This window comes from Sparus aurata, chromosome 1 (genome assembly GCF_900880675.1).
Source record: "Sparus aurata chromosome 1, fSpaAur1.1, whole genome shotgun sequence".
In the NCBI taxonomy this organism is placed as follows: Eukaryota; Metazoa; Chordata; class Actinopteri; order Spariformes; family Sparidae; genus Sparus; species Sparus aurata.
In genome coordinates this window covers 40,805,875-40,830,731 of record NC_044187.1, presented here as the reverse complement: position 1 = coordinate 40,830,731, position 24,857 = coordinate 40,805,875, and the positions used below count along the sequence as shown (strand labels likewise).

Below are 24,857 nucleotides of genomic sequence, written 5' to 3'. Positions count from 1 at the left end.
CTCTGATAGCTGGTATCACATGACCCAGACCACATACTCCAGACCATCCTTTTGGTAAGTATTCGTGAGCCTTTGTGCTGCAAATCCAGTACACACCATTCTCTGCTCTGTGGATGTGCTGGTGGGTGTTCCACAGCTTCTTCTGGGCCTCCGGTGCCAGCGTTGCTCCTCTGCTCCTCTGGAAGCCAGCGTACATCTTCTTCTGGGTCTCTGGCGTTGTCTGTTGCGGGGGGGGGGGGGGGGGGGGGGGAATCCTTCCCAGGGCCCAACACTTTATGGCTCCATAGGCCATAAGGAAGATGGTCCACTGGATGTAGAGGGACCCTGCGGATTTCTTATGCATGGACGGGGTGTCTTCTTACAGTGTGATGCTTGGATCCAAGAGGAACGACCCTCACGCTTGACTGCTATGTTGGTGGTAAGCAGGACGTGTTGTGTTTTCGACCAGCGGGGTGTTTTTCCTCTGGAACTTTATGATGCAGACCCAATCTCCTGGTTGTAGCACTGCTGGCTGCTAGGAGGTGACTGGACAGTTTTTACTTGTCTGTGGAGTAGCTGAATAGCAGAGGTTAAGGCAGAGCACATTGTTCGCATAGACTCATCCATGGCATGGAGGTTCATCTTCTTCATCCTTGTTGCTTGGCAAACATTTCACTAAAGAAACGAAATCAGCCTTCTTACAGGCCCAGGCTTCAGCCCGGTTGGACAACGTATCTACACATACAACAATATTGTCATATCCAGAATCAGCCTTCTTGTAGGCCCAGGCTTCGGACTGGTTGGAGAACGTCTCTATACATAAAAGAATATTATCATATCCATTACATTTCTAAGTACAAGGAAGCTGGCGCCACAACGCGGCCGTCGTTGTGGACCCACACATTATTTACATTTTTACAAACATGGGAAAGCCACAATTTATGCTCCTTCACATCACGGGATCACATCATTATGAGAAGCAAGATTGTTAGCGGGTAGGGAAGGACAGAGCTTTACAAGGACAGGAATGTCAAGTTTTGCTGCTACTTTTGGCTGCATGATCAGCTAGAGCACTGCCTCTTGAACCAGCGTTCTTGGATTTGGTGTAAGCTTCCCAATTAACAACAGCAAATAGATGAAGGAAATCATGTAAACATCCAAAAGCATGTTTGGAGTCTGTGTAAATGGCGACAATTTTACCTTTTGCAAGATGACATGGTCTCTTCAGTGGAACAACTCAGCTACGTGGGCGGAACTTGAGGGTGGCAGGGCGGTGCTATCAATTATTGAAAAATTATCACAAATTGCATACCCTGCGCATGGCACTCCATTTTCTCTATGAGGAAAAATTATCAGTGTAGAAACTAGATCCGAGTTGGAAAAAAGTTTCTGAAAGGTCCGGAAGAGGTTTAAAAGAAAATTTGAAGTGGTGCAGCAAGTGAGGCATAGTCACTTATCCATTGTCTACAATGTCATTCCTAGAGATGTCTTCATCTGTGACATATTTTTGGGTTTTGGCATTTCCACTATAGCTTTTATCCTGGACGGTGGAAGGACTCTTGTAGAACCGGATCATGTGTCTCCAAAGTATTTCTGACACAACTGATTACCTTCTTTAGTGAGGCTTTGGTGGCCCTTTGCTGCTAAAGCTTTGAGAAAGACAACTGTGTCAGCCTCACATGCAGCAGTAGAGGGAGAGGTCAAATGCAAACAGATACTGGCTATCTTTATGTAGAGGAACAGAGAAAAATGCACTGCAAAGGTTGAGATCGTATAATGAGTCGAATTGGCTGATACTGAAGATAATACAGTTGTAGGATTTGGAACTAAAAGAAAACAGGGGAGTACCACTTCATTAATAGCTCGCAGATCTTGTACAAATCTATATTTTTATCTTTTCTTTTTTTTTTTTTTTTTTTTTTTTACAGGAAGTATAGGAGTGTTACATGGACTGTTCGATGACACCATTATCCCTTGGTTTAACAGAGATAGAATTATGGGACAAATGCCTTCACTCTTTTCTTGAGAGAGGGGATACTGCGAGATCCTTGACAGGGGGCATTCTGTTTTATCAAAATGTGTGCTGGCTCAGCGGTTTTAATCAAACCAATGTCATTAGAGGAAGAGGCCCATACCGAGGGGGGCACACTAGACACAACTCTATCATGGACTTTCCCTTCACCTATTGGTTGATTTTGATCTATCAGAGCATCTAACACAGTTGTTTTGTGTTCATTAGTCTCTAAAAAAGATGCCATCAGGTTTGCAACAGATGGTGCCATTTAGGTCACGTAACAAATCTCGTCCTAACAGATTTACGGGTGTGGTATCTGATAGAAGAAAGGAGTGGAAGGTAGTGAAACTGGACATGCTTTTAGTGAAAGGATCTATAGATACTGGAGTAGTCTTAGATACAGGTAGGCAAATAGGAATACTTCCAACCCCCACAGCTCTAACTGTTTTCTTTAGAAACTTTAAAACGAGAAAATGTAGTTGGTTTTACTTGAGAAAAAGAGATCTCCTGTATCTATCAAGAATTTTGTTAATTCACATTTATTATTTAATAAGGTTATTCTTTAGTTTTTGCTAATCTAATTAGTGGAGCTTGAGTTACCGTTTCTCCTGTTTCACTGTTGTCACTGTCTTGACAGCGTTACTGGTTATACTGTTGCGTTGGTGGGTCTTCTGTTTGGTTAGTTGATGGAAATGCCATGGCAGAGTACGTGGAGCTACTATGTTTGGACAGTTTCTTACCCAATGACGTGGCTCACCACATAAGAAACACTTCTCATGGTTAGAGAAAGGTGGCCTGTGGCTTTGCTCATGGTGCGAGGGCCAGCATCTTTTGCACCCTCTCTCTTTTTGGAAGCTTCCTTTGCCACTGCGTTCTCCTCTGGTTGTTCCGCCTGTGTAGTGAGACACTTGAGAAACCATTAGCATTTCATGCATTCTTCATATTCTTTGTTCTGTGTTATCCCAATCCCAATCGTGTGGTGCTATTTCTACCAATTCAGTCATTGGTTTTCTTGACCACCCAACTCTCAATTGTACCTTTGTCCTGATTTTAGGTTGAAGACTATTCACAAGCAAATGTTGCATGTAATCAGGTGGAATTTCAACAATTGGACTTGGTGACAGACCCTATTTTCCTTTGCAGTTGTCATCGTGCACACAAATCTCCATTCTTTTAATATTTTTTGATGATTTGTCCTTACATCCTTGGGAAAATTTCTGACTATTGCTTTTAGCTCCCTTCAGCTCCAAGGTTTGTAGACAACATATTCTCCCATTGTAATTTGTCAAGCTAATTTTGCTGGGTTTGTTTTCTTTGGTTTTCAACCTTTTCTTGTTGGAACCCACCCTAGTTCCTCTACTTGAGTATTTATCTCAGGTCTTCGTTATTCAAAAACCCAGTCATCACCAGTGTTATCAACACTGGTTTCTTTTATCTCTCTTACAGGATAAAGGCTGTTTATTTTGATCGTATTTCTTTGTTTTAGTGTTTCTACAGGACATGTCCGTTTGACTGTCCGGCATAATCTTAGTCTGCGTTGTGTTTTTTTTTTTTTTTTTTTCTTCTTCTTCTTCTTCTTCTTCTTCTTCTTCTTCTAATTGAGCTATTAGCTTTTTATTTTGATCTGTAAGAGAAACTATTTTAGATTCTGCATAACAGCAGCTACTTTCATCCGTCTAAATTTTGAGGGAGGAGAAATGCTTATTTTTATCTTATCTGGGAGAGTACTAAATATTTCTCTCATATTTTCCAATCTTAGAATTTTTACTTAACCCAATTTAAACAAATGTTGCAACACATGACAAACAAACAACAAACAAAAGCTAGCGTCACCATAATTATCATGCATGTACCTCACAGGACCAGTAAATCTCTCTCAGACCTTCTACTGAAACAACTTCCCATTTTCCTTTTGAAAATATAAAACGAAAACAAAAAGTTTCTTCATACTCTCTTACTTTAACCAACAATTCACATACAAATCTTTTCAATCAACGCTCTACTCAGAAGATACAAATCATCCCTTTTTTGTGTAACGAGAATAAATCAGATCGTTACGTAACGAGAATAAATCAGATCGTTACAGAATAAAAAATATACATCAAGTATTGGGATTTCTTATCCCTGGGATAACAAATTATCCCTACTGCTTCCTACTGGTCCTACATAGGCCTATCTTCTCTGTGGGCAAACCTCTTGCTCCCCAAATCAGCGCTCTATATCACCATGTGGATGTTAAGTAAGATGCTAATCCCTAGATGCTTGGCCTTTATGAGAGCGAATCTTCATAAGACTAGGAAAACACAAGCAATTCCACAACTAATCAAAAGCTATGAAAACAAGCATTCCTATACATCTAAAAACTAACTTCCCAATAACATCGGTTTCGAAACCATACAACACCAAAAGGAATTTCCACAAAACACACAGCAAACTTACTTTAATGTCGGATGGCGTCACCCTTCTTTAGGACTCCCTCCTCGACAGACCTCCAACAATGCACAGCAACAGTAATTCGGTTTTCAAAAGGACCTTTTACCTCTGCAATTTGGTTCTCAGGTCACTGGCATGTTGTTGGTCTGGAAAAAGGAGTCTCTGTAGAAGGTTTGTTGCCATCCGGGTCACGGCACCAAATTGTTGAAGAAAATCATTCAAGTCCTGTTGAGCAGTTTGCTGTGGTGATGTGTTTATTCAAAGAATACCGGTAAACTGGTGAACCGACAGGCACACAGCGGGTCCGAGCCGATGAGTCGACCCAGAGCAAATGAAACTACAGCATTTTATACAGTAAGAACAAAGGAGACAAAGAGGCATGTTCAATCAATGGGAATACAAAAGAAAGGAAGGGGAGGGGGGGGCGCACTGTGGGGAGTGTGATTAGCTCATCACAGCTGATCACATTAGTTTGATCGCATTTAACATAGTGATCAAATTGGCCCTGGATGTCTTTTGATTAAGGGATAGGAGACAGACAGGAATCACCATTTAAGGTCTGCAGGTCAAAGGGCCCCGTCACTCCAAATGTGTATTTTCTTCCTCAGTGTCAAGGGCAAGAGCTGCTGCTCAGCTGCTTAGAGCTGGCTAGAGAGTCTGGATTAGAGCCAGACTCTCTGGAGAATAATCACTTGGAGTTACTTCTGATTCAGCCAAAGGGAAAGTTTAGAGATTCATTTCAAACTTAAGGGATTAAAAAGTGGATATATCTTCACTCCATTTTCAGGCTTTTATGTTCTTTAATGTTGACTGCTGACTGGAGCTGGAGGGAAAATGTATTTACTTCATGAACAACATTATAGAGGGGAGGGGAAAAGAGGAGAGAGAACCAAAGTCTCACTGATGATGGAAATCTATCTGATGTGATTCTATCACCCAGTATCACGTCAAAGCGTGAAATACGCCCGCCGGTCCACGCCGGTCCACCGTGTCAGTGTCACGCTGTGCCTCTCTCAGGCGTGACAAGTACACGCTTGTATGAAAGCGCAGTGCCAGCAGGGGGCGCTAGTTCGATCTTTACTCAATGCCAACAACTTTGCCTTGAGGAAAGAGGAAAAGAATTATACAGTATCCCAAATTCCCTCCTTGTCAGGTAAGCTAATGACACATGGCTAATTTATATTTTACGTTTTTATTATTGGCTTTTGTTTTAGATATTTGAGGTTGCCTGTGAGTGTTGTCATGTTAACTACTAATTAAGCGTCACATTACAGAGCTGAAATGTATTAATGCTAAATTCAATTAGGGAATATCGTTATGCTACGGAGTTCGCTATTTTAGCTTTACAGCTAACTGAAAGGGTTAAGTTGAGTAGTGATCTATATTAAAATACATCCACGGTAGTAATTTGCTATATTGCAAACTTACAACAGCACTGACCCGTCTGTAATATGTCTGTAATATGCTGATCAACATGATGAACATCAGCATCTATTACAGACCGGTCAGTGCTGTCCTAGAAAAACAATATATTGCTAAAGCCTATTTTTAGCGATCGTTCTCCTCAGGTCACATCATATATTGATTTCTTTTATTTTTTAGTCTACGTGTGTGTGCGTGCGTCTGTATGTTTGACAACTGGCAAATTATTCAATCAATAGAGGTGGTAGTGACTGCATATTAATGATGAATTGAATTCACCTCAGTTTAGTAGATCTCTTTTGTCCAAACAACTGCCCTTAATTGTGCTAACAATCATGCAGTTCACATGTTGAATAGCACATAAGCAAGTTCTTTACATTTTATTACAGTTCTGTATTTATGACCACGTTGTTTTCTGCTTTGTCCAACAGCTTGTCATTTCCCACCACATCCCTTTTACCCACACCAACTCCTCTACTGTACACCCCTTCATTAAAACCAACGGCTCTTTTAAGAGCCACTTCAACACTGTCCTCTTGCTACTGCTCTCCCCCTCTCTCTCTCTCCCTCTCTCTCTCTCTCTCTCTCCCTCTCTCTCTGTCTCACACACACACACACACACACACTTAATTTCTGGAATCCCTGTTGTCTTGAAGTAAGTATTGTTATTCTATTTTTTTATTTAATCTTTCTTTGACCTCACTCTCTCTCTCACTGTCCAAAACACTCTGCCATGTCCTTTTGTTTTTCCTGAGCTTGAACGTGTTTATAGCCTCTTTACACCCCTTTGTCATTCTTTCTTTTTGTCTGACTATGCCTTCATTCCTTCCTTACCAATATAGTGCTGAAATGGCTGCTCAGCAGGACACAGGGAAAGCAGAGGATGCTCTTTTCTTTGCAGACATGCTTCTGGCGCAAGTCAAAGTGAGTGTTTATTTGAAACAATAATCTTGCAGTATTGGGGATGATACTAATAGATGTGGGAATTAGAGATTTAAATTTGTCAACTGCTGGAGAGTTTGCTATATTCCATTGTTATCATTCATTGCTCACTGTCTGTCATGCAAGGCTAATGAACCAAAGATTCCACCATCCACCCACAAGAAGCCAACATCAGCCAAAGGCAAATTTCATGTCCGGTGGACCGAGAGAGATGTTGAAGGACGTCCAATGATAAAAAGAAGCAGAAGTGGAGAGACACGAAGACGTGTTTCAGCTACAGGTAATCCATGTCTTCCAAGATTTTTTCTGATTACTGTAAAATACCAAATAATAGCCGGGCGTTTATTTGTTTCAATCACTAAACAGACCAGCCGTTTATTTGGGACACGCGTTTAATTCCTTCCTCTCAAAAATCCAGGATGAAAGTGTCACAAACTTCTCCAGCTCCTCTGTGAATTCTCCGGCATCCTGCTGGGCAGTAGTTGTCTTCTGCAGGCGAAGTTGTTGCAGTGGAGGAAATGATTCAGCCAAACAGCAATCACAGATAATTCCTCATCTCTGCTGTCACTCACGGTGGCGGACATTTGTTTCTCCATCGCACTGATCTTTTTTCAGGACACTCTCTCGTGGCGTGCCCGTTTGCTGATAACTCATCCCCGCATGTTTATCTCAGGCTCCTCGCTAGCCTTCTCTCCACCAGACAGCCTGGTCCTGTTGCTGTCCTCCTGGACAGACGCTGAAGCTCAGTTTTATCTCTCACTCTCTTGGGGCCGACAGAGAAACGTCTAGCGGCTGCTTCTCCAGAGTTTTCCTCTGCATATTTTACAACAGACTCGTACTATTTATTTTTTTGTCATGGCGATCATCAGTGTGATATTGACTGACAGAAAGCAGCACGATACGTGAAAAAGGCGAAGAAGAAAAATGTGCAGTGTCAGTGGACATGTCTTCTTCCTTGATTGAGAAAAAATAAATAAATTAGACTCGGCATTTATTTGGAACCAGCGGTTATTTATCAAAATATACACCTGCACCCGGCGTTTAAAGGGGACCCTGCAGTTAATTGAAACCTGGCTATTATTTGGTAATTTACGGTAACCATCTCAAGTATCTTACTTAACTAATTACAACTTTGCCATTTTATACAAAATTCATGTTCGTATGTTTTGTGTCCCTTTTGTGGCAGTAAATTAAATGCTGAAACACTTGAAGATTATGTCTTTCGATCTTCAATTTCCCCCCCTCCAAAAAAAAGCACATTGGAAAATTTTTTTCGAGAGTCATGGAATTGTCAGACAGTATAGATTGTAAAGTGTGGTTGACCTGAAACACAGGAAGGTAGCGCAGGAATGTCACCACAGACACAAGCTTTGCAATGTCAACATTAATGCAAATTGAAAGGAGTTTAATAAGTGTGTCACAGACTCAAAAACCATTGTATGAACTTGTTTGATATTAGATTGAATGTAACAAACATGCATTTATGTGTAAAATGTCTGTAGCCTTAAGTCGCTCTACACTGTATATATACGTGCAACAGATAAAAAATCTTTTTCTGTTTCCTCCCTATCTTTTCAGTGGTTGCCAGTGACCGCTCTACTCCTTTTGAGTCAGCTGAGGAGGTTCTCCCAGTGACCCAATCTAACAGCTCTCAACACTTATTTGGTATTTACCTTACTGTAATTAAGTAATTTAGCAAAAAGCATGAAAACGATGTTCATTTCATTTTCCCTTTCTTTCAGACTGTGAGATGCAGAAACTGCAGGACATTCTGACCTCAGCAGATGTTCCAGGTAGAAATGAGCAGCCTTCTACGTCCACATCGTGGTGCTTGCGCCAATCTGCAGCCCAAGATGAGTGGCGGAAAGCAAGGCGCCATCACCCCAACTGTTTGCTGTCCTGCAACAGTGTTCCAGAGAGGAACTGCAGCCACTGCACATCTCCTGCCATTATTCGCTGCAGAGACTGCATGCCGGAGGAGTGGCTCTGTATGGATTGTGACATACATATACACACCAAACTCACACTACCATAACAGGGAGTCCTGCATTGAGGGAGTTTACAAGCCCATTGAGCCAACGCTGTGCTGTGCAAAAGAAGATGGCAGATATACACTGGTCAAGCAAGGTAGTTGTTTAAATTTTTTCGTTATGTGGTTAAAGTTATGTCTATTTTTTTATTTATTTTTTTTTGCCCCGTGTAAATGTGGTGGTTGGAATGTCCGTTTGGCAGAAAATGGTAGCCACACTTCCATCAGTCTTTCCCAAGGTAGTTGTGGCTACAGATGTAGCTTACCACCACGATGTGAATGTGCATGAATGAATAATCGTTTCTTTTAAGCACTTTGGGTGTAGTGAAAAGCGGTATATAAATGTAACCCATCAATGTTATTATTATTATTATTATGAAATTATGATCTAAATTATTATCTTAATTTGACACCTTTTTTAAAGATTTATGACTAATTATTGAACCTATCTTTTCAGTACGTCTATTGCCTACAGTGAGACCTGTCCAATTATGCACATGTGACCCTACAAACATCACAGAATCAGCTGGCAGAGCAGTAATTTTGGTTTGCATAAATGGTATGAAATATGGCTTTATATATATATTTTTTTTTGTACAGCTGCGTGTCACAAAAAAAACATATATTTAATTTACCATACTTTTTTTGTTTCTAGGTCGATATGACTTTCATTTGCGGTGGTGAAAAAAATCGATTATTGATTAATCGCGATTATAATATTGACGATTATGATTCGATTATTAAATTTCCAAAAATCGATTTAAAAAAAAAAAAAAAAAATTTTTTTTTTTTTTTTTTTTTTGAAATAGTAATACAAACTGGAGTCCTCCTCTTACTGGCTTCCGCTACATGGTCCACAGTCTGGAGCCAAGATATGTTATTCCATCCCGGAGCTTTTTCACACTTAAATTGATTCCAAATCTTTACAAGGAGACAAAGCTTTCCATGCAAGTGTCCCTCAACTCTGCTCACAGGGTAGCAATAACCTGCGATGCCTGGACATCCAAAACTACAGTCTCAAAAGTGACCATTACACAGGGGCGGTTCTTGGGGGGGGGGGGGGCAACAGGGGCCAGTGCCCCCGTAACTCTGAGTCTGGACCCCCCTCTGGCCCCCCCAACAGGGAGTCTGCATCAATAATACAATGACAGATTTCTTGTAAAGATTTTGTTTTGAAGGGAAAGGCAGAAATAAAGTGTCTCAGCAGTTTACTACCCAATCAAAATTGCTGAAATTGTAAACACTGTTTTGTCTGAATGAGGGATTTATCTTTTTTCCGGGTTGTATGTGCCCCCTAACAAAAAAGGCGGCCCCAACCTGGCTCCCCTATTAAAACTGGTCTAGAACCGCCACTGCCATTACAGCTCATTATGTCAGCAGTTAATGGAAGCTAATGTCCTACGTACTTCAGGCGAAAGCTATGGATGATAGCCACACAAGCGCAAATATGTGTGAGTTTCTCAAAGCAATGGCAGAGGAGTGGGGAACAGAGAAACACGCCCTGGTTCTCATCACCAACAATGCTTCTAACATGAGTCCGGCTGCTGAGCTTGGCAGCTTTCTTTTAACAGTGAAACACCACATTTAAAACAAATTAAAAAATAATAATTTAATAATAATAATTTATTACAGTTACACTATACAATATTGAAGGTGCTGTGAGGTGTTACTCAAAAGAGAAGTAAAGTAATTCAGCAGCTGACTGATGTTAAATGGAAGATCAATAATCGTTAATAATCGAAAATCGATTTGTAATCGAATGGAGACTTCAATAATCGGAATCGAATCGAATCGGGAAATTGGGCCGATTAACCACCCCTACCTGCTGTGCAAAGTATGTCTGGCACAGTGGACACCAGACAAAAGCGACCTCATAAGCAGTGGGTATTGGCCAGCATCTGTGAATGCTGAGATCTTGTTTTCGGTGGATGTCTTCAATTCATTTGAAGAAATGAAAACTGTTGCACCCAGTCTGTCAAGACAAGGCTTTTTGCAGATGTTGGAGAGAAGGACTCGTCACTTTGGAAGGGTAAGATCAGTGTGGATCAAAGTAGGGATAGAAGAATTTAGCTATTTTAGCTTTTGAATTTTACATTTTAATATTCAATTTGTCCAGTCTGGGAAGATACATGGAGACACTTTCCAAAGGAGCTTTCTGGAATACACATTTTGCCATTATGAGTGTGAGAGAATGGCCAGTGTAGAGCACTTCACCTGCCCGGCATGTACCCCCAACATGCTTGCTCTTTGTGCAGATGGCAACAGGAAGCAGTACCGTTTTCGACAGTCAAGAGGGTTAGTTGTTAACATTTTGTAAAACCAATTGAACAAATAATGTCTGACACTAAACTTCATTATTTTTCTTATTCTATTTAGGTCAGATGAGCCATATTTTGATGGCACCTTCATTGCAAAGGACGCTGATGTCCATAATTTTGTTGAGGAGACAAGGAGTAAAATGAAAAGTGTGAGGAAAATATTTATTGTTTGCACCATTACTTTGTTTTGGCCAAAAATAAAAATGTATGATTTTTCCACTGTTAAATAACTATTTTATCCCTCAAGACCAGGTGGTGTCAGCTGATACAATGCAGACTAATATCTTAGTTTCCAACCAGCGATTTAAGCATTATGAAATAACTTGTTAGTTTTCACTTCTAACCAGAATTACTTTGTCATGCAGACTGCAGGCAGAGGAATCTGTGGAGCCAGTCAGTGGTCTGCTGCACGTGAGACCGCGAGAAGAGCAAGCAAACTCGATGAAGAGGGCCTTGAGGTGGTTGTCTGCAGACACGGAGTGCTACTGAAGGCCCTCAACATGTATAGGGGGGAAATATTTGCCTATCCAGTTTTCCTGCAGAAGGAGCTTCAGGCAGCCACAAAAGGGCAGTTCTACTGCACAGATACTGCGTGCAAGTATTGGCCCTACCTGGAGAAGTTGGCGGTCTCAGTGTTGGAACTCAGACCTCTCCTGCAGATGAGGCCATTCCTTTCGGTCATGCACGCCAAGGCCCATTCAACCAAGTGTGAGGTACTACATGTTATGTATCTTACCATTTGAAATTTTATTTTTATTACTTAAATGATATATAATACAGTATATATAATAATAATACATTTCCCAATGATTTGTTAGATAATCTGGAGTGGGAAAAATCAGGAGGGTGCTGGCACAACTGCAGGGGAGGAGGTCGAAATGGTCAATAGCTACCTCTCTCGTTGTGCCCTCACAACCAAGTACATGACAAAATCTGGTAAGTTTTGCTTATATGTATTATACTTAAAACCCAGTCTTTCATTCCTTCTGTCATACTTTGTATAGGATTGAATAAGAGAACGTTTTCAATATTCTCCTTATATGGCAATAGATATAACTGCACTTCATTTGTCTTTAATTAAAGTTCAATTGCCAATGCATTGATAAACTGAAATACCATGACCATTAATGAGACTTTCCTTCAGCACATAATTTATGTTATTAATTTGTTATAAAGCCAGGAATGACATGCTAATTGTCCATGCCACTGGATGGAACAGACGGAAGCAGGATAGCCTTCATCTTGCATTGTCAAGCAGATATGTCAAGGTATTGCCCAGATCACATGATCTCAATTTTTTTATGATGACAATATGATGACAAGGCTAAAATCTTATTTTGTTTTTGTACTATAGACCTTCCAAAAGGCTGAGGCTCAGTCACAGAGACTGGAGGATTTGAGCAGGGAACTTGGCTGTCCTGACAACATGGTGCATCAGTGGGTACATGATGTCAGACAATGGGATACTGATGGTACAGTATTTTATGGAAGTACTGTAGTGATTCTGGGCTCTAAATAAATTTAAGCTTGAAACTCTTTAAATGTATAGCCTAGAAGATGTCTGAATTGTTTATTTATATTGTTGTTTTTTAAGATTCTGCAGATACCGGATGTGAAGACCAACATAGCCTTCAGAGATCCATTGAACAGATGTTTCTTGGTGTTCATCAAAAAAAGCCAGCCTTTATAATCATACTGGTATGTTTATAACTTTCGTAATATTTTTGTTAGATATTTTACATTATATTGTGTGTTATATTGCTTGCAGATGTCTTATCTAAATTATTTTGGTATCAATCTGAAAGGCCTTATTTTTAAGATGTCTCCCTTTAAATCTTACAGATTTTAGGCCAATCATGCCTTTCAAGTCATTAAATTTTCTAACATTTATATTTTATTTTTTATTCAGTTATAAGTCTTCAACAGTATTGCATTTACCTTTTGGATATCTGCATACACACGCTTTTGCATAATGTTTTCTGTGTTTTGCAACCGGATGGACAGCAACAAAATTCGTCACCTGCGACGAAGGAAACTGGGGGAAGAGAAGAAAAAACTAAAGCAAACAATCAAGCTCTACAATGAGCAGGTGCCAGAAGCGGAGCGCATCGTTGAGGAGATGGTGGAGAGCAAACTGTCTGTAGTAGGAGGAGACAGTGGGGCGGACAGTCTAATATGGCCGTGGGAAGTGAACAGCAGTGGTATGGAACAATTTGTGAAACAATCTCTCTATTAGACTATTGTGTGCATTATTAAGCAAACTGATGTTATACATTATATGCTACAAAATATATCTGATTTCAGAGTGTTTGTTTTGGCATTTTTGTGCAGTTTTTAAATTTTAATTATTTTAATATCACATTTTGTTTCACTGTGGGGGTAATTTCCATATTGTGCACAACTGCTAAATGAGTTCAGTGGAAACACTGGATTTTATATTACACACAATATGATTGACTCATGAATGTTTAAGAGATGAGAATAGTAAGAAATTATAGATAGAATAGTAAGAAACAACCCATACACTGAGGATTCGCTCTCTTATTCTTTATTACAGAATAACATGTTGACCTATAGGTTTTCAGCAGGCTTACACCATTTGTGCGATTAAAAAAAAAATATTGCACCCTGCACATTGTTATGGGATGTGCATGCACTACTTTTGGCTACTGCAGGTATGATAGCCGTTTACAATGTACAGGTCAAATATGTGTTGAAGGGATGTTATTTGTGTAACCACAGAATACAGCAATATCCTCACCAAAAAGAAGATTTTTGACGCATACATGTCGAAAGTGCGGCTTCAAGAGGAAAAGGTCATTCTGATGAGGGAGATGAGACAGCACTGCACCTATCTCAGAAGGCTGGCTGGGAACATACGGAGAATGATGTCAGACATGTCTTCTGGCAGAGACGGTGGTAAGAAGCTCACACCTGGAACAATCCTGTTGATTTTGGTGACTCCATGACCTAACTCAATGGAAATATTGGCATGCCTTTCTTTCACTTTTCCCTCCAGACAGCTTAAGTGAAGAGGGGCATCATGGGCTACTGTGTCTTCTCCAGAAAAGGCTTGCTGATGTGGAGGACAAGTTCCAAGTCACAAGAAGAAGTTACAGCCAGGCTTTAGGACCAAATGCTGCTTCTCTGCTGGAGGATTTGCGGGAGGAGATACCGGAGGGGCATAAAGAAGATTATGAAAGTTCAGATGACAGTGATTTTGAAGCTGTGTAAATTTGTCAGGGTGCTAGGCTGTCGTTCCACTTCCTTGTTGTCTTGTGTGTGTGTGTGTGTGTGTGTGTGTGTGTGCCTGCGCATCCGCATCCCATAGTTGAGTCTTGAGTATAGTATTGTATTTCCTGTCGTTATTACTGTTATTACCATGACAACAAATGAGGAGGTGTTTTGTTTTTCTCTGTCTTGAAGATAAAATATGTATGTGATTGTCCAGTTGTTTGTCATTTCTTTGTCCATAGTGCAGTCCATATTTCCTTCGTGCAGTCGGGGGGTGGTGGTGGTGCTTGGCGCAGTGACAATTTCGTGCCAAAAGGCTGTGCGCTGGGAGCTCGCCAACTCCAAACTGTTCTACTTTCGGCACAAGGCGGAGCGCTGAGTGGTAATTTGGCTGACCAGCGCGCGCCGGCGCAAAACCTAAAAGGCAGGTTTTCAGAGTGTCAGGCGCATTTCAGTGGAATATATAATCGCAACAACCACTACTCAGTGCAACTATCTGAATCAGCATATACATTTATATCGCTATCGATTGTCCGTCACATCTGATGAGAGATCAAAGGTGTTTTACATGCGTAATGGAAACTCAATCCAAAGGTGTAACTGTGATGCAAACTAACGAAAAACTAAATATACATATATATATATATATATATGTATATATATATATATATATATATCGTCACCCTCAGCCAACCACAAACAACCTCAGCATCAGATAGCAAATAGTATATATTCAGCATCTCTCATCTCAGAAAATTCAAAAGAAAACAGAGACGCTCGCCGACAAGGGCCGCCCACAGAGCTCTACGATGCGTCCTTTACGCACAGCTGCTTCTGATTTTATCCCCGTTGCGCATGGTATTTCTATACAGTGGCAGTGGCGCCACCAGCCGGAATCCTGTACGCACTGTGCGTACTTTTTTTGAAGGTGAAAAAAATAATAAAGCAATTTGTATTCTGTGTAATTTCTCTCTCCCTCTGCGTAGCGGGAGAGCGGGGACTTGGGGTCACTTTTTCATAGCCTATATCGCTCTCTGCACAGCGATGCATTTATTTATAGGAACAACATAGGCTAGTGAGCACCATACATATGTCTTCTACAAATCCCGACCACGTTTGTGTAGCAGTATGAAGGAGCGTTTGATGGGTTTCAGCTGTGTGGCTCTTTCCAGCCAATCACTGTGAGGGAGCACCTTATAAAGGCAGGCATAGGGCACCTGGTTGTCCTCTTGCCTGACAGAGCCTGGGTCACGTGACTTCCTGGCGCCCTTCACTTCCGCCTTCACTTGGTTGCAGGTAGGCTGCCGGTTGCGACTATAGTCTGGTCTCACGTTGTCTCTCCAGTTTTCATGGTGGTCATTTTATTTTAGCAGGCTCGCTTGGGTGTTGCTGCTGGCCGCACGTTGCTCGCTGCTGGTTGTGTGCTGCTTAATGTCCGCTGCTGGTTGCTGTGTAGCGGATCGTGTTGCTCCACACCGTGCCGACCGTGATTGCCTGACTGGTATGTAGCACAGTGACTGTAGCTTCCTCCTCCAGCCACTCGTAAGTTGCTAATATCTGTTCTCTTATTGTAGGCTAAAGACACCTGTGTAGCGGCATAGCAACCGCTAACCTGCAAGAAATCGCTGCTGCTTTGCTTTGCCTTGCTTCACTTCGCTGCTTTGCTTTGCTTGGCTTCACTTCGCTGCTTTGCTTCGCTGCTTTGCCTCACCGCTAGCTGCCGTGCTGCTAACAGCTGCATTGCTTTACGTAGCTATTGCTTTGACTCATTGCTTGGCCTCACACTGCGCTGACACAGACTTTTATTTGCATCCGAGGTTGCGGGGCTTCAACGCTGTCTGTCTGGCTCCTGGCTGCTCACTACAGCTGGCTAAAAGTGTTAGCCTTCGTCCAGGCTTTCTTCAAGCGTTGCCGTGGCCTAATCGTTGCTCGGCAATCCCATACTGAACCGTGTACTGTCAACCCTGTCACTTTTGTGTGTGTGCGTGTGTTTGAGAGAGTACAGTGGGAGAATTTATTCCATTCTTTGTGATTAGTAGTTTATGATCTTTTCTTTATTTTCTTTTGTAATAATTGGTCTCACTGCAACCTGTAATTCTGATTTGTTAGATTTATGGTTATTTTGGTCTTTGCAGGTTGCAGGTGAATTTCATTTGATGTAAATCTTAATTCTATTTTAGTTGTGTCAAATCTTAGATGTAAGATTAAGTCTTGGGTTTCTTGTTTGATTCATTGTATTTAATGTTAGTGTTCTCACCTGCTGTCCTCTGATTTCCCCCATTCAGGTGCTGAGCCTATGGTGGTGGATTGGTGTCCTGGTGGCGGTGTCCCTCTTGTGTTTTGCACTTTTTTAGGTTGATTTTGCTTCACTGTTATTTACTTCACGTGTGGTGTTCCTGGGATCCCCTTTGTTTTGGACCCATCTCCCCCCACTAAGTCTCAGCCCTGATTGGTCCCCATTTTTGCCCCAGTGAGTGACTTCTTAATACATTTTTAAGACTATTTGAACTAAAATAAATAAATGTTTTGTACCCAGTTATGTGGTCTCTGCCTCATTGTGAAACGGACCTGAGTGCCTTATTTTCATTACAAGTTGTCCTTTAAAAGGTAAAAAGGTCCCTGGGTGAAACCCCCAGGGTGGCGTTGTTTGGCGTGAAATGCCGTAATAACTGAGTGCCGTCCAGAGCACGCACCTCGTGCCGCCACATTTGCAAAGTTTGGATGAAAACAAATGCTGCAGGTCTGCAGTGCACTGTCCAGGGTCCTGAACCGGGGCCGGATTGAAAGTTTCGGCGGGCTAGATATTGAAATTACGCAAATCAGCGGGTGACACCAAACAACGTCTGCCCAAGCAAGTCAGAGCTTTTCTTTCTCTCACACAGTGACCTGGGGAGACGCAGCCGCAACTTAGAGGACGATCGCGCGTGTGTGCGCAATTGCGCATAGCGTGTGTTGCCCCTTTTCCACTACACAATACAGCTCGGCTCTACTCGACTCAGTTTAAGTGCTTTTCCTTCACAACTGAGTTCTTCATAGTTCCTCCTCAGCGGGGGCGACGTCGTCATATCATGGCGGCTACAGTCGCGTCATATCGTTCTCTTTTTTCTTTCCTCTGGTCAGCTCCAAACTCACTCGTCTGCACCGCGATTACGGGCCACAGCGTGGTTTTCCACACAGCAGCCATTTAACTCGTGTCAGAATAACCACAGTCTCACAGATCATGTGGGCGCTGCAATCTGTTATTTCACTGATACTGAAAACATTAGATTTTGTCTTAAAAAAGTATTTTTCCATCTGTTGTGTTTGCCGTTTCTGTGCGTACTTTGAAATTGAATCCTGGCGGCGCCACTGTTTATGTAGTGATCTGTGCACACTAGCCTACCCATCTTAGTTACACGGGGTTTAGATAAAGATTACTAAATGTAAGTGTCTTTATTCTTGAAAAAAAATGTGTGTGTGTGTGTGTGTTTGGTTTTTTTTTTGGGGGGGGGGGGTTTCACACCGGGCAACAGTTCTCAGTCTTTTATTTTGATTAAGAATATGCTAGTAACCTCCTCCCAGGCTTCTGCTCTATCAGCCCATGAAGGACTGGTCACTGTGAACTTGGACCTCCCAGAACAAAACACCAGTTTCATCTTGGAAAAGGTTTGGCCGCCCCATGTTGATATCTGACAACATAGGGATGAGAACAGGTTGGTCTTTTCAGCCCTGAACCCAATCCAAGCTCTTCACGCCTCCCCTAGGGCCGTGGTAATGGCCTAGATTGTCAGCAGAAGTGTTATCTCTTAAAGTGACTCATTGTAGTCACTATTCCCACCAAAAAAAGAGAAAACAAACAAACAAAATCTTCATTTCATATACTGGGTCTTCAAAGTGCTCTCTGAAAGTAAGCCTGGGATGGCTTGTGTCCATGAAATGGGAAATTAAAACTTTGTCATAGAGCGAAACCAAATACATTGTTGGAAAGAGGAGAGAGACATATGTCAGCATGAAGATTCTGCATGCCTCCTGCTTTGAAACACTGACCTTTGAACCTTGACCTCGGTGCATGTTTGAAGGTTCATAATTCAGCAACAAAAGGGGCTACAGACATGGAACCAACTGTTATGGAGAGCTCTTGACCTCAGCTATTATGCGAGTATAGTCAACAATAGGGGGCGCTGTCAGATATTTGTAAAATAAAATTTCACCCATTTAACAATTACATATTAAAAATTTGATTACACAAATGTGTTGCCCATCCCCTCAAACTCCTCAGTGCACTTTCAATCCAGTACTTACGATTTGCAATTACAGGAAAAACACCAACATATTTTAAAACTGACCGCACCCGGCCGCACAATGAGCGTAATACAAATCAGCGCCATTTTTGTAGTTTTTCCGGTTTGCAAAGTAGGGTTCTGAAATTAGGGTCGTAAAAAGATATATCTGCCGAATAAATCAAATATCTACTAAAGCTGAACTTGTACTTACACTGTATCTAGATGTTGTATGCTAACAAAAAGTACAGATTTTGGTTTATTTCAGATATTTTGAGAAGCACTGTGCAAATTGAGTTTTGGCGGAGTCAGTCTCGTTTTGGCTCGGTCTTTCTTCCGGTTTCCGGTTCGACCAAAATCGCACTTTTTTTTCAAAACGTAATCAAAAACGATGACCCTACCATCAACCTATGATATTGTTGCGTTATCAAAGAGACATTCGTGTATTTGTGTTGAGAAATGTCAAAATTAGAATACAACCTTTGACAGTGAGGTAAATACTTCCGGTCATCTGATCCTGGATAGCCTGGGTTAACTTAAGTATGCTGTAACGCCCCTTGTGGACTGTGGCGCAAAGACTCTTGGGTATTCTGTTGTTGTTGGTGTAATTATGGTTCGTGAATGTGGTTGTGAATAAGATGATGTGTAAGACGGTTGCGGGTTAATTCACATCCTTGTTCTGTGGTTAAATCGTGTCGAATTTAACAAAGATGGTTAAAAATGTTGGCACCGTGAGTGAAGGGGTGTTTTCTGGGAGACACTTCCCGTCTGTACAGCGGTGACAGATCAGGAAGTGAGCGGCAAATGACTTAGCTACATTATAAACAGATATTCCTGACGTAACCTATTCGACATCAAATCTAAATTAAGCCATTGAGGGGTTCAGACAATATGTAAGGAAACGCAATAAAAATGTCACTCGTTAGACATAATTGCATTGAGGTTTTAAAGTTAAGTTTAAATAAACTAGAATGTGGAGTACGAGTATGTATTTACTACAGTAGTAGTATATTGGTGAGAGTACTTAATGTATACTTGGAAGTGTTCTTTTGCAAACTTAAAATGACCTTGTGAAGTATACTTTTATAAACTTAAAATGTTCCAATTTAGTCCGAAGAAGTATTAAATTAGTATACTTTCTAGTACGTTAGAAGTACATGGTCCATAGTATACTTGCTATACTTTTACTCAAGCATACTTAATAAAATGAACTTCAAGTATACTACTTTTTATCACTCTAAAATCAAAGTTTTTTACTGGAAAAAATAAAACAAAACAAACAAAAACAAAAAACATCTGCAAACAATTGGAAATGCTTTAACAACTCACATAATTAGTCTGCAGTTACAAGGGGCCCTCAGCCCTTATCAGAGACACCAAATAATGAGGACTGGTCAAGGGTCAGGTATTGACCGTTGATCAGTTTTATGATCAATTATATAACAGTAACTGTAAAGTGATTGCTAAAGATTTTAAACATAATCCCTTACTTTACCTTGTTACTGGAAGAAGATATGTAATTGCAGTAATCCAATTGCTTCCAAAACTGCTGGTGACAACTATACCATCTGGTGAGGAAGGGGTATATGGTATGCTCCAGTCAGGAACAAATAATTTATTTAGCATAAGCATGGAAACACAGTATAGGTAGGTAGCCTTTTCATGTGCATGGTTCAGCAGGATTGAGTGTAGTATGGCAAGCTGAAGCACAGCATAGGTATCCTTCAGCATGGCTGCAGCAGGTTTGGAGTCAGGCTCTGTCTCAGTTATTCGTTCCCTGAATGATCTAGATTGCCAGACATTACAGGGAATGACGCAGACCCCTGCAGGGGATCATAGAGACAGAGCCCACAGGTGGATGCCGGGGAGGAGGTGGGATTGCAAAAACCTCATGGGCAGCAGCAGCAACGAGATGTGCTGACACGATGTGATGGGTGCAGCTTGAGCCATCAACCTGAGCTAGCTTTGCAGGCTTCACATCATTCACTGACAAAGCTGTTTATTGCCCTGTAGTTAACAATGTTATTGTCAATGTCATAAAGCAGAATATGTAATAGTGTGTTTTATCAAAGAGGAAACAAATGCATTCTTTGTGTTTTTTTGTTTGTTTTTTTTATTGAACAATGTACTGAAAAATAGAGCTTCAGGGTGCAGGTACAACAGAAAGCCTTGTAAATGTAATGTAAAACAATAGTATATATTTACTGTATATACATTTAAAAAGTTTGGACACTAACAAGTGTCCTGATCCGCCACCCACTCCAATGGCCACTTCTTTCCACTGTAACACAAAAAGGAAATATATACTTAGGTGTTTTGGTTATGCAGATAAAATACAGACACATTGAGACACACAATTGGAGTGCTGTAGTTGTTTTCCAACAACTGTGTTACAGTGGATTTTCATTAAATCACAGTAGGCCAATTATAAGATGTTGTAACAGTTATGTGATTATAGTATGGTACTCATAACAGAAGCCTGTTCACATCATTGATCAACTCCTGGTTTTTGTAGACTAGGAGGAACAGTCAATCTCATCTGTCTATGTTTCAGGTTTTGCAGAGAGGACTATTATTATGTTTTGGCCAGGTCCTATTTCCTACAAGAAGCATAGTGCTTGGAACTGCAGCAGATAAAAGTTCACCGATGCCGTGTTCCAATATCCATACTTTCCGTACTTACTATACTTAGTTTGAGTACGTAGGGTGTTCCGATATCTATTGCGGTGAAAAGAAGTGTACTTAAAGGACCCGGATGTTGCACTCATAACGGCTAAAATCGTTGAGTGTGCAACGATGTACACTTTGCGCACTCAACGGCCGCCATCTTGTCTACGTAGCGGAAGAAGCGGAGCCAAGCAGAGGCGCTCCGCTCGGATTTTTTTTTTTAAATAGCTTCTGAGACAACAGCGCCTGCAGCGGAGCCATATTGCAGGATTGTAGGATTGTAATTGTTAAAAAGTAAAGCCGTAGATGTCTTATGTTCACCGTTCAAAGCGGGATGTTTTTGCCGCCGCGGCGGCTGTCGCGATCGTAATTTCCGGTAAGTGCACCACGGAGTATTAGATTTGGAACAATACTCACCTGCTGAAATCTGCGTACTTAGTAAGTGTGGATAGTGTACTACGTTTAAGTGTACTCGTGGAAGTATGGATATCGGAACACAGCACGAGTAAGGTAGAGAGAAGTATACAGTAGGTGACAGAACATGTAGCAATGTAGCAATGTTAACTTTAATTTGAGTTATCCTGGCATGTTTAATGAGTCCAAAAAAGCACACAAATCAGTTACAAACCATGAAGTCACCAAAGGTCAACTGGGCTCCAGCTTGGGAATGCAATGTCTGCAGCAGTGCTACATGCAGAGAGTTCCATTGGGGGATAAAAGGCTGAATAATCATTGTGTGAACTTGTGTGGCTTCATTTGTATTTTTTCCACATCTTTACACTAAGGAGACCTAAGACCTTCACAGTCACTTCAGAGTATTTCAGCACTGAATTTTTAGTTTGGGCATAATATTTACGTCATTTCATGGAACAAAACTGGATTGTTGGTGTGCATGTAAATTTAGTCAGTGTTAATGCCAAGTACGATACACAGTATATATATTAAGTGTCTTAGTAGGGTGTTGGGCCACCAAGAGCCACAAGAAACTACTTCAGTGAACTTTGGTATAGATCGTACTACTAAAAATCTCTGGAATTCTACTGGAGACATTGAAGTAATGAGAAATCATACATACCAGAGTTGGCATGGCTCCCACTCTACTTGCTTCATCATTTGACCCTGCAAAATAGTGACACTTTTTTCAGTGTCAGATCTTTGCAAGACATTACAGGTACACCATACTCTTGAACACTTTTTGCCCTTATCAGCTGCAACGTTTTGTAACTTGGGACTTTCCAGAAGTGGTGAAGTTAAGAGATTGCTTTTATGTCCAATGTATGAAGAACCAGCCATGAAGCGCAGGAAGTGCCCCATAAATAATTAATCTTCTTTTAGTCTTGCTTCCCTTTTCCCTGTTTGGTGGTGCACCTAACATCCATCTCTCCTAAACTCATGACAAATATACTTTTTCATTTCTAAGAGACGAATTAGTCTCCTGCCGAACAGAGTAACACTTCAATTAAAAGCCAAGTTGAACAGCACAACCAAATCAAAATCAGGAAGGGCGGGGGGGTGTGTAGTGTCTGAGTGGGATTATAACCTTGACAACTTTGTATTTTACAACCCTCTTCACAGGGTAAAAACCCTGGCTCCCTGTCACTGTGTGTGGGCATTCTGAAAGGAAAAAATATGAAATAATAACACTACACAAAACAGTTAATAGAATGATAAGAGGATATTGAGATAGGAGGGGTTATACTTATACATGGACATATCGACCAAACCTTATAGGACACAGCCACAATGATGCAAATATAGCCTTCATGAAGACTCACAACTATTAATGTCAATTCAAATGTTTAGATTTACACAAATTTTACAGGAAAACATTTCAAGTATGTAAAAATGAAGTAAAGTATTTGAATTTAACAATGACTACCACATAAACAATAAACTTCGACAGTTTACCATGGCGACGGACCATTAATTTGTCAAAGCTTATTTTCATAACTCGCCAATTCAATCAAGTCTATTTGTCACTCTGCTTTTAATTTTCAACAGACCCATTTTTTTCCATTGGTTTAGAGATGTGATTTTGGAAAAACGAGTTTACCATGAGGGCTTGTGATTAAAGGTTTCTTCATCTGGGATCAAATGCAGCACACGTTGAGCACTTGATACATTAACTATGCATCATGGGTGAATTATCCCTTTAAGGATTAACGGGCTCTGCCATTGAAATTAAACATTGTACTGTTGATGGTATTGTCAAGGGCGAACTCTATGTAGAAAGATAGGGCTGGGAGCAACCACTATGTTTGTATGGACAACACACACTTGAGAGCTACAGCAGTTCAATGATGTACGCGCGCTGCTCAGCGCTCACACAACACTTCCAGTCTCTATCTGTATATAAAGTAGTTGAAACTAGCTCCCCCTCCAGCAGCTACAACAGTGACATGCTACTTACACACTGATGCTTTAGTAATAATCTAATGATGTCATCAATCAAACCACTTTCATATATTTTAATATTATTTTTCTCTCCCAGAACTGTTATTACCTCATGCTGTCTGTCCACGTCAGAAATCAAATTATTTTTTTAAATTGCTCTCAATGGCTTCGCTCATAAGAGGTCACGGATAGGGGAGAGGGACAAGGAGACACAGTACTGTTTCACTATGGAGCTAACATAGCATATTTTAATAATTGTGTTGCACTCAGTCAGTTTTATGGGTTTGTTGTCATTCTGACAGCAACAACACTACAGGGTAACCAGGGTAACAAGGCTACCTTGAGTAAACTGTTGAGCATACATGCTTCCGCATGCTTCACAACAGTGGTGCACTGGCAAAACGTTCTGGTGAAACTCGTTCTATAGAATTAATGTTCTGCACGTCAGAGTAAGTGGATTATTAAACTCAATTTTGACAGTAACTGTTTGGGTCACCAAACATGTTCGTTGTACAACTGCAAGCACCGAACCGTAACATCCATACTGTGACGGAATACACATACCTACATATAAACATGTAGGCGTACTACTTATTGCCATGATTCGTGATACAGCTCCTTTTCTCCTTACCTTTTTCAAAACAACCTGGGGAGGCTGCTGGAAATCCTCCTGGGGAATGGGGTCTCTTCAGTAGTCCAAGCAGTGGTCCAGCGGGCGCTGCCGGGGCCACTGGTGGTCCAGCGGGAGCTGTAGGGGCCAGCGGTGGTCCAGCGGGAGCTGCCGGGGCCAGCAGGATCTAGTGGGGTCCAGCCTTCATTGGAGGAGTACTGAATTAGTAGTAAAAGTGTGATCCATTTATCATTATTATTGTTATTGATAGAAACAGATGTTACCTACTGGCTGGAGCGTTGCAACAAGAGACAAGTATAAAGGCACTACCAAACACTAGTGATTTAACAGAATCTTCCCAAGACCGTGTGTCAAGTGATGGAGATGACTGAGATAGTCTTGTATGTATTCTGACAATTGCTGGGAATAATGGCATTACAATAAACGGCGTTACTAACGGCGTTACTTCTTTTTAGTAACGGGTAATCTAACTAATTACTATTTCCATCGTTACAACGCCATTACCGTTACCGACTATCAAATGTGGCGCGTTACA

At 41.1% G+C, this 24,857-nt stretch overlaps 2 protein-coding genes and 2 long non-coding RNA genes across 5 annotated transcripts; 3 read left to right on the top strand and 1 right to left on the bottom strand.

The window, feature by feature from the left end:
- Positions 1-6,471: 6,471 nt before the first annotated feature.
- LOC115579790 (uncharacterized) lies at positions 6,472-9,495 on the top strand. The gene is made up of 7 exons (XM_030413461.1): positions 6,472-6,503; positions 6,691-6,772; positions 6,917-7,070; positions 8,369-8,455; positions 8,533-8,917; positions 9,277-9,378; positions 9,475-9,495. Exons 2-5 carry the CDS (start codon positions 6,698-6,700, stop codon positions 8,823-8,825), a joined length of 609 nt encoding a protein of 202 aa, XP_030269321.1. The 5' UTR covers positions 6,472-6,503; positions 6,691-6,697; the 3' UTR covers positions 8,826-8,917; positions 9,277-9,378; positions 9,475-9,495.
- Positions 9,496-10,563: 1,068 nt separating this feature from the next.
- On the top strand, positions 10,564-14,587 carry LOC115579779 (uncharacterized). The gene is made up of 11 exons (XM_030413451.1): positions 10,564-10,848; positions 10,936-11,114; positions 11,196-11,286; positions 11,503-11,850; positions 11,956-12,073; positions 12,314-12,405; positions 12,492-12,609; positions 12,732-12,835; positions 13,138-13,338; positions 13,880-14,056; positions 14,157-14,587. Exons 1-9 carry the CDS (start codon positions 10,579-10,581, stop codon positions 13,195-13,197), a joined length of 1,380 nt encoding a protein of 459 aa, XP_030269311.1. The 5' UTR covers positions 10,564-10,578; the 3' UTR covers positions 13,198-13,338; positions 13,880-14,056; positions 14,157-14,587.
- A 676-nt stretch (positions 14,588-15,263) lies between these two features.
- Positions 15,264-16,908, top strand: LOC115578937 (uncharacterized). 2 transcript variants are annotated; one of them, XR_003983567.1, is made up of 2 exons: positions 15,264-15,667; positions 15,745-16,908. It is a non-coding gene; the product is annotated as an uncharacterized LOC115578937 (long non-coding RNA). The 2 variants fall into 2 exon arrangements; XR_003983565.1 differs by having other exon boundaries at positions 15,742-16,908.
- A 3,874-nt stretch (positions 16,909-20,782) lies between these two features.
- Positions 20,783-24,519, bottom strand: LOC115589687 (uncharacterized). The gene is made up of 3 exons (XR_003985579.1): positions 24,323-24,519; positions 22,373-22,416; positions 20,783-20,911 (listed from the first exon to the last, which is right to left on the bottom strand). It is a non-coding gene; the product is annotated as an uncharacterized LOC115589687 (long non-coding RNA).
- Between the last annotated feature and the right edge of the window lie 338 nt (positions 24,520-24,857).

What these genes read in the sequence shown, in the direction of transcription:
- LOC115579790 (XM_030413461.1), top strand. Translation starts at nt 6,698, where the DNA reads ATGGCTGCTCAGCAGGACACAGGGAAAGCAGAGGATGCTCTTTTCTTT. An exon ending in TGCTTCTGGCGCAAGTCAAA is followed by an intron (nt 6,773 to 6,916) that starts GTGAGTGTTTAT and finishes CTGTCATGCAAG; the next exon opens with GCTAATGAACCAAAGATTCC. An exon ending in CAGCTCTCAACACTTATTTG is followed by an intron (nt 8,456 to 8,532) that starts GTATTTACCTTA and finishes CCTTTCTTTCAG; the next exon opens with ACTGTGAGATGCAGAAACTG.
- LOC115579779 (XM_030413451.1), top strand. Translation starts at nt 10,579, where the DNA reads ATGGAGACTTCAATAATCGGAATCGAATCGAATCGGGAAATTGGGCCG. An exon ending in TGTCAAGCAGATATGTCAAG is followed by an intron (nt 12,406 to 12,491) that starts GTATTGCCCAGA and finishes TTTGTACTATAG; the next exon opens with ACCTTCCAAAAGGCTGAGGC. An exon ending in CAGACAATGGGATACTGATG is followed by an intron (nt 12,610 to 12,731) that starts GTACAGTATTTT and finishes TTGTTTTTTAAG; the next exon opens with ATTCTGCAGATACCGGATGT.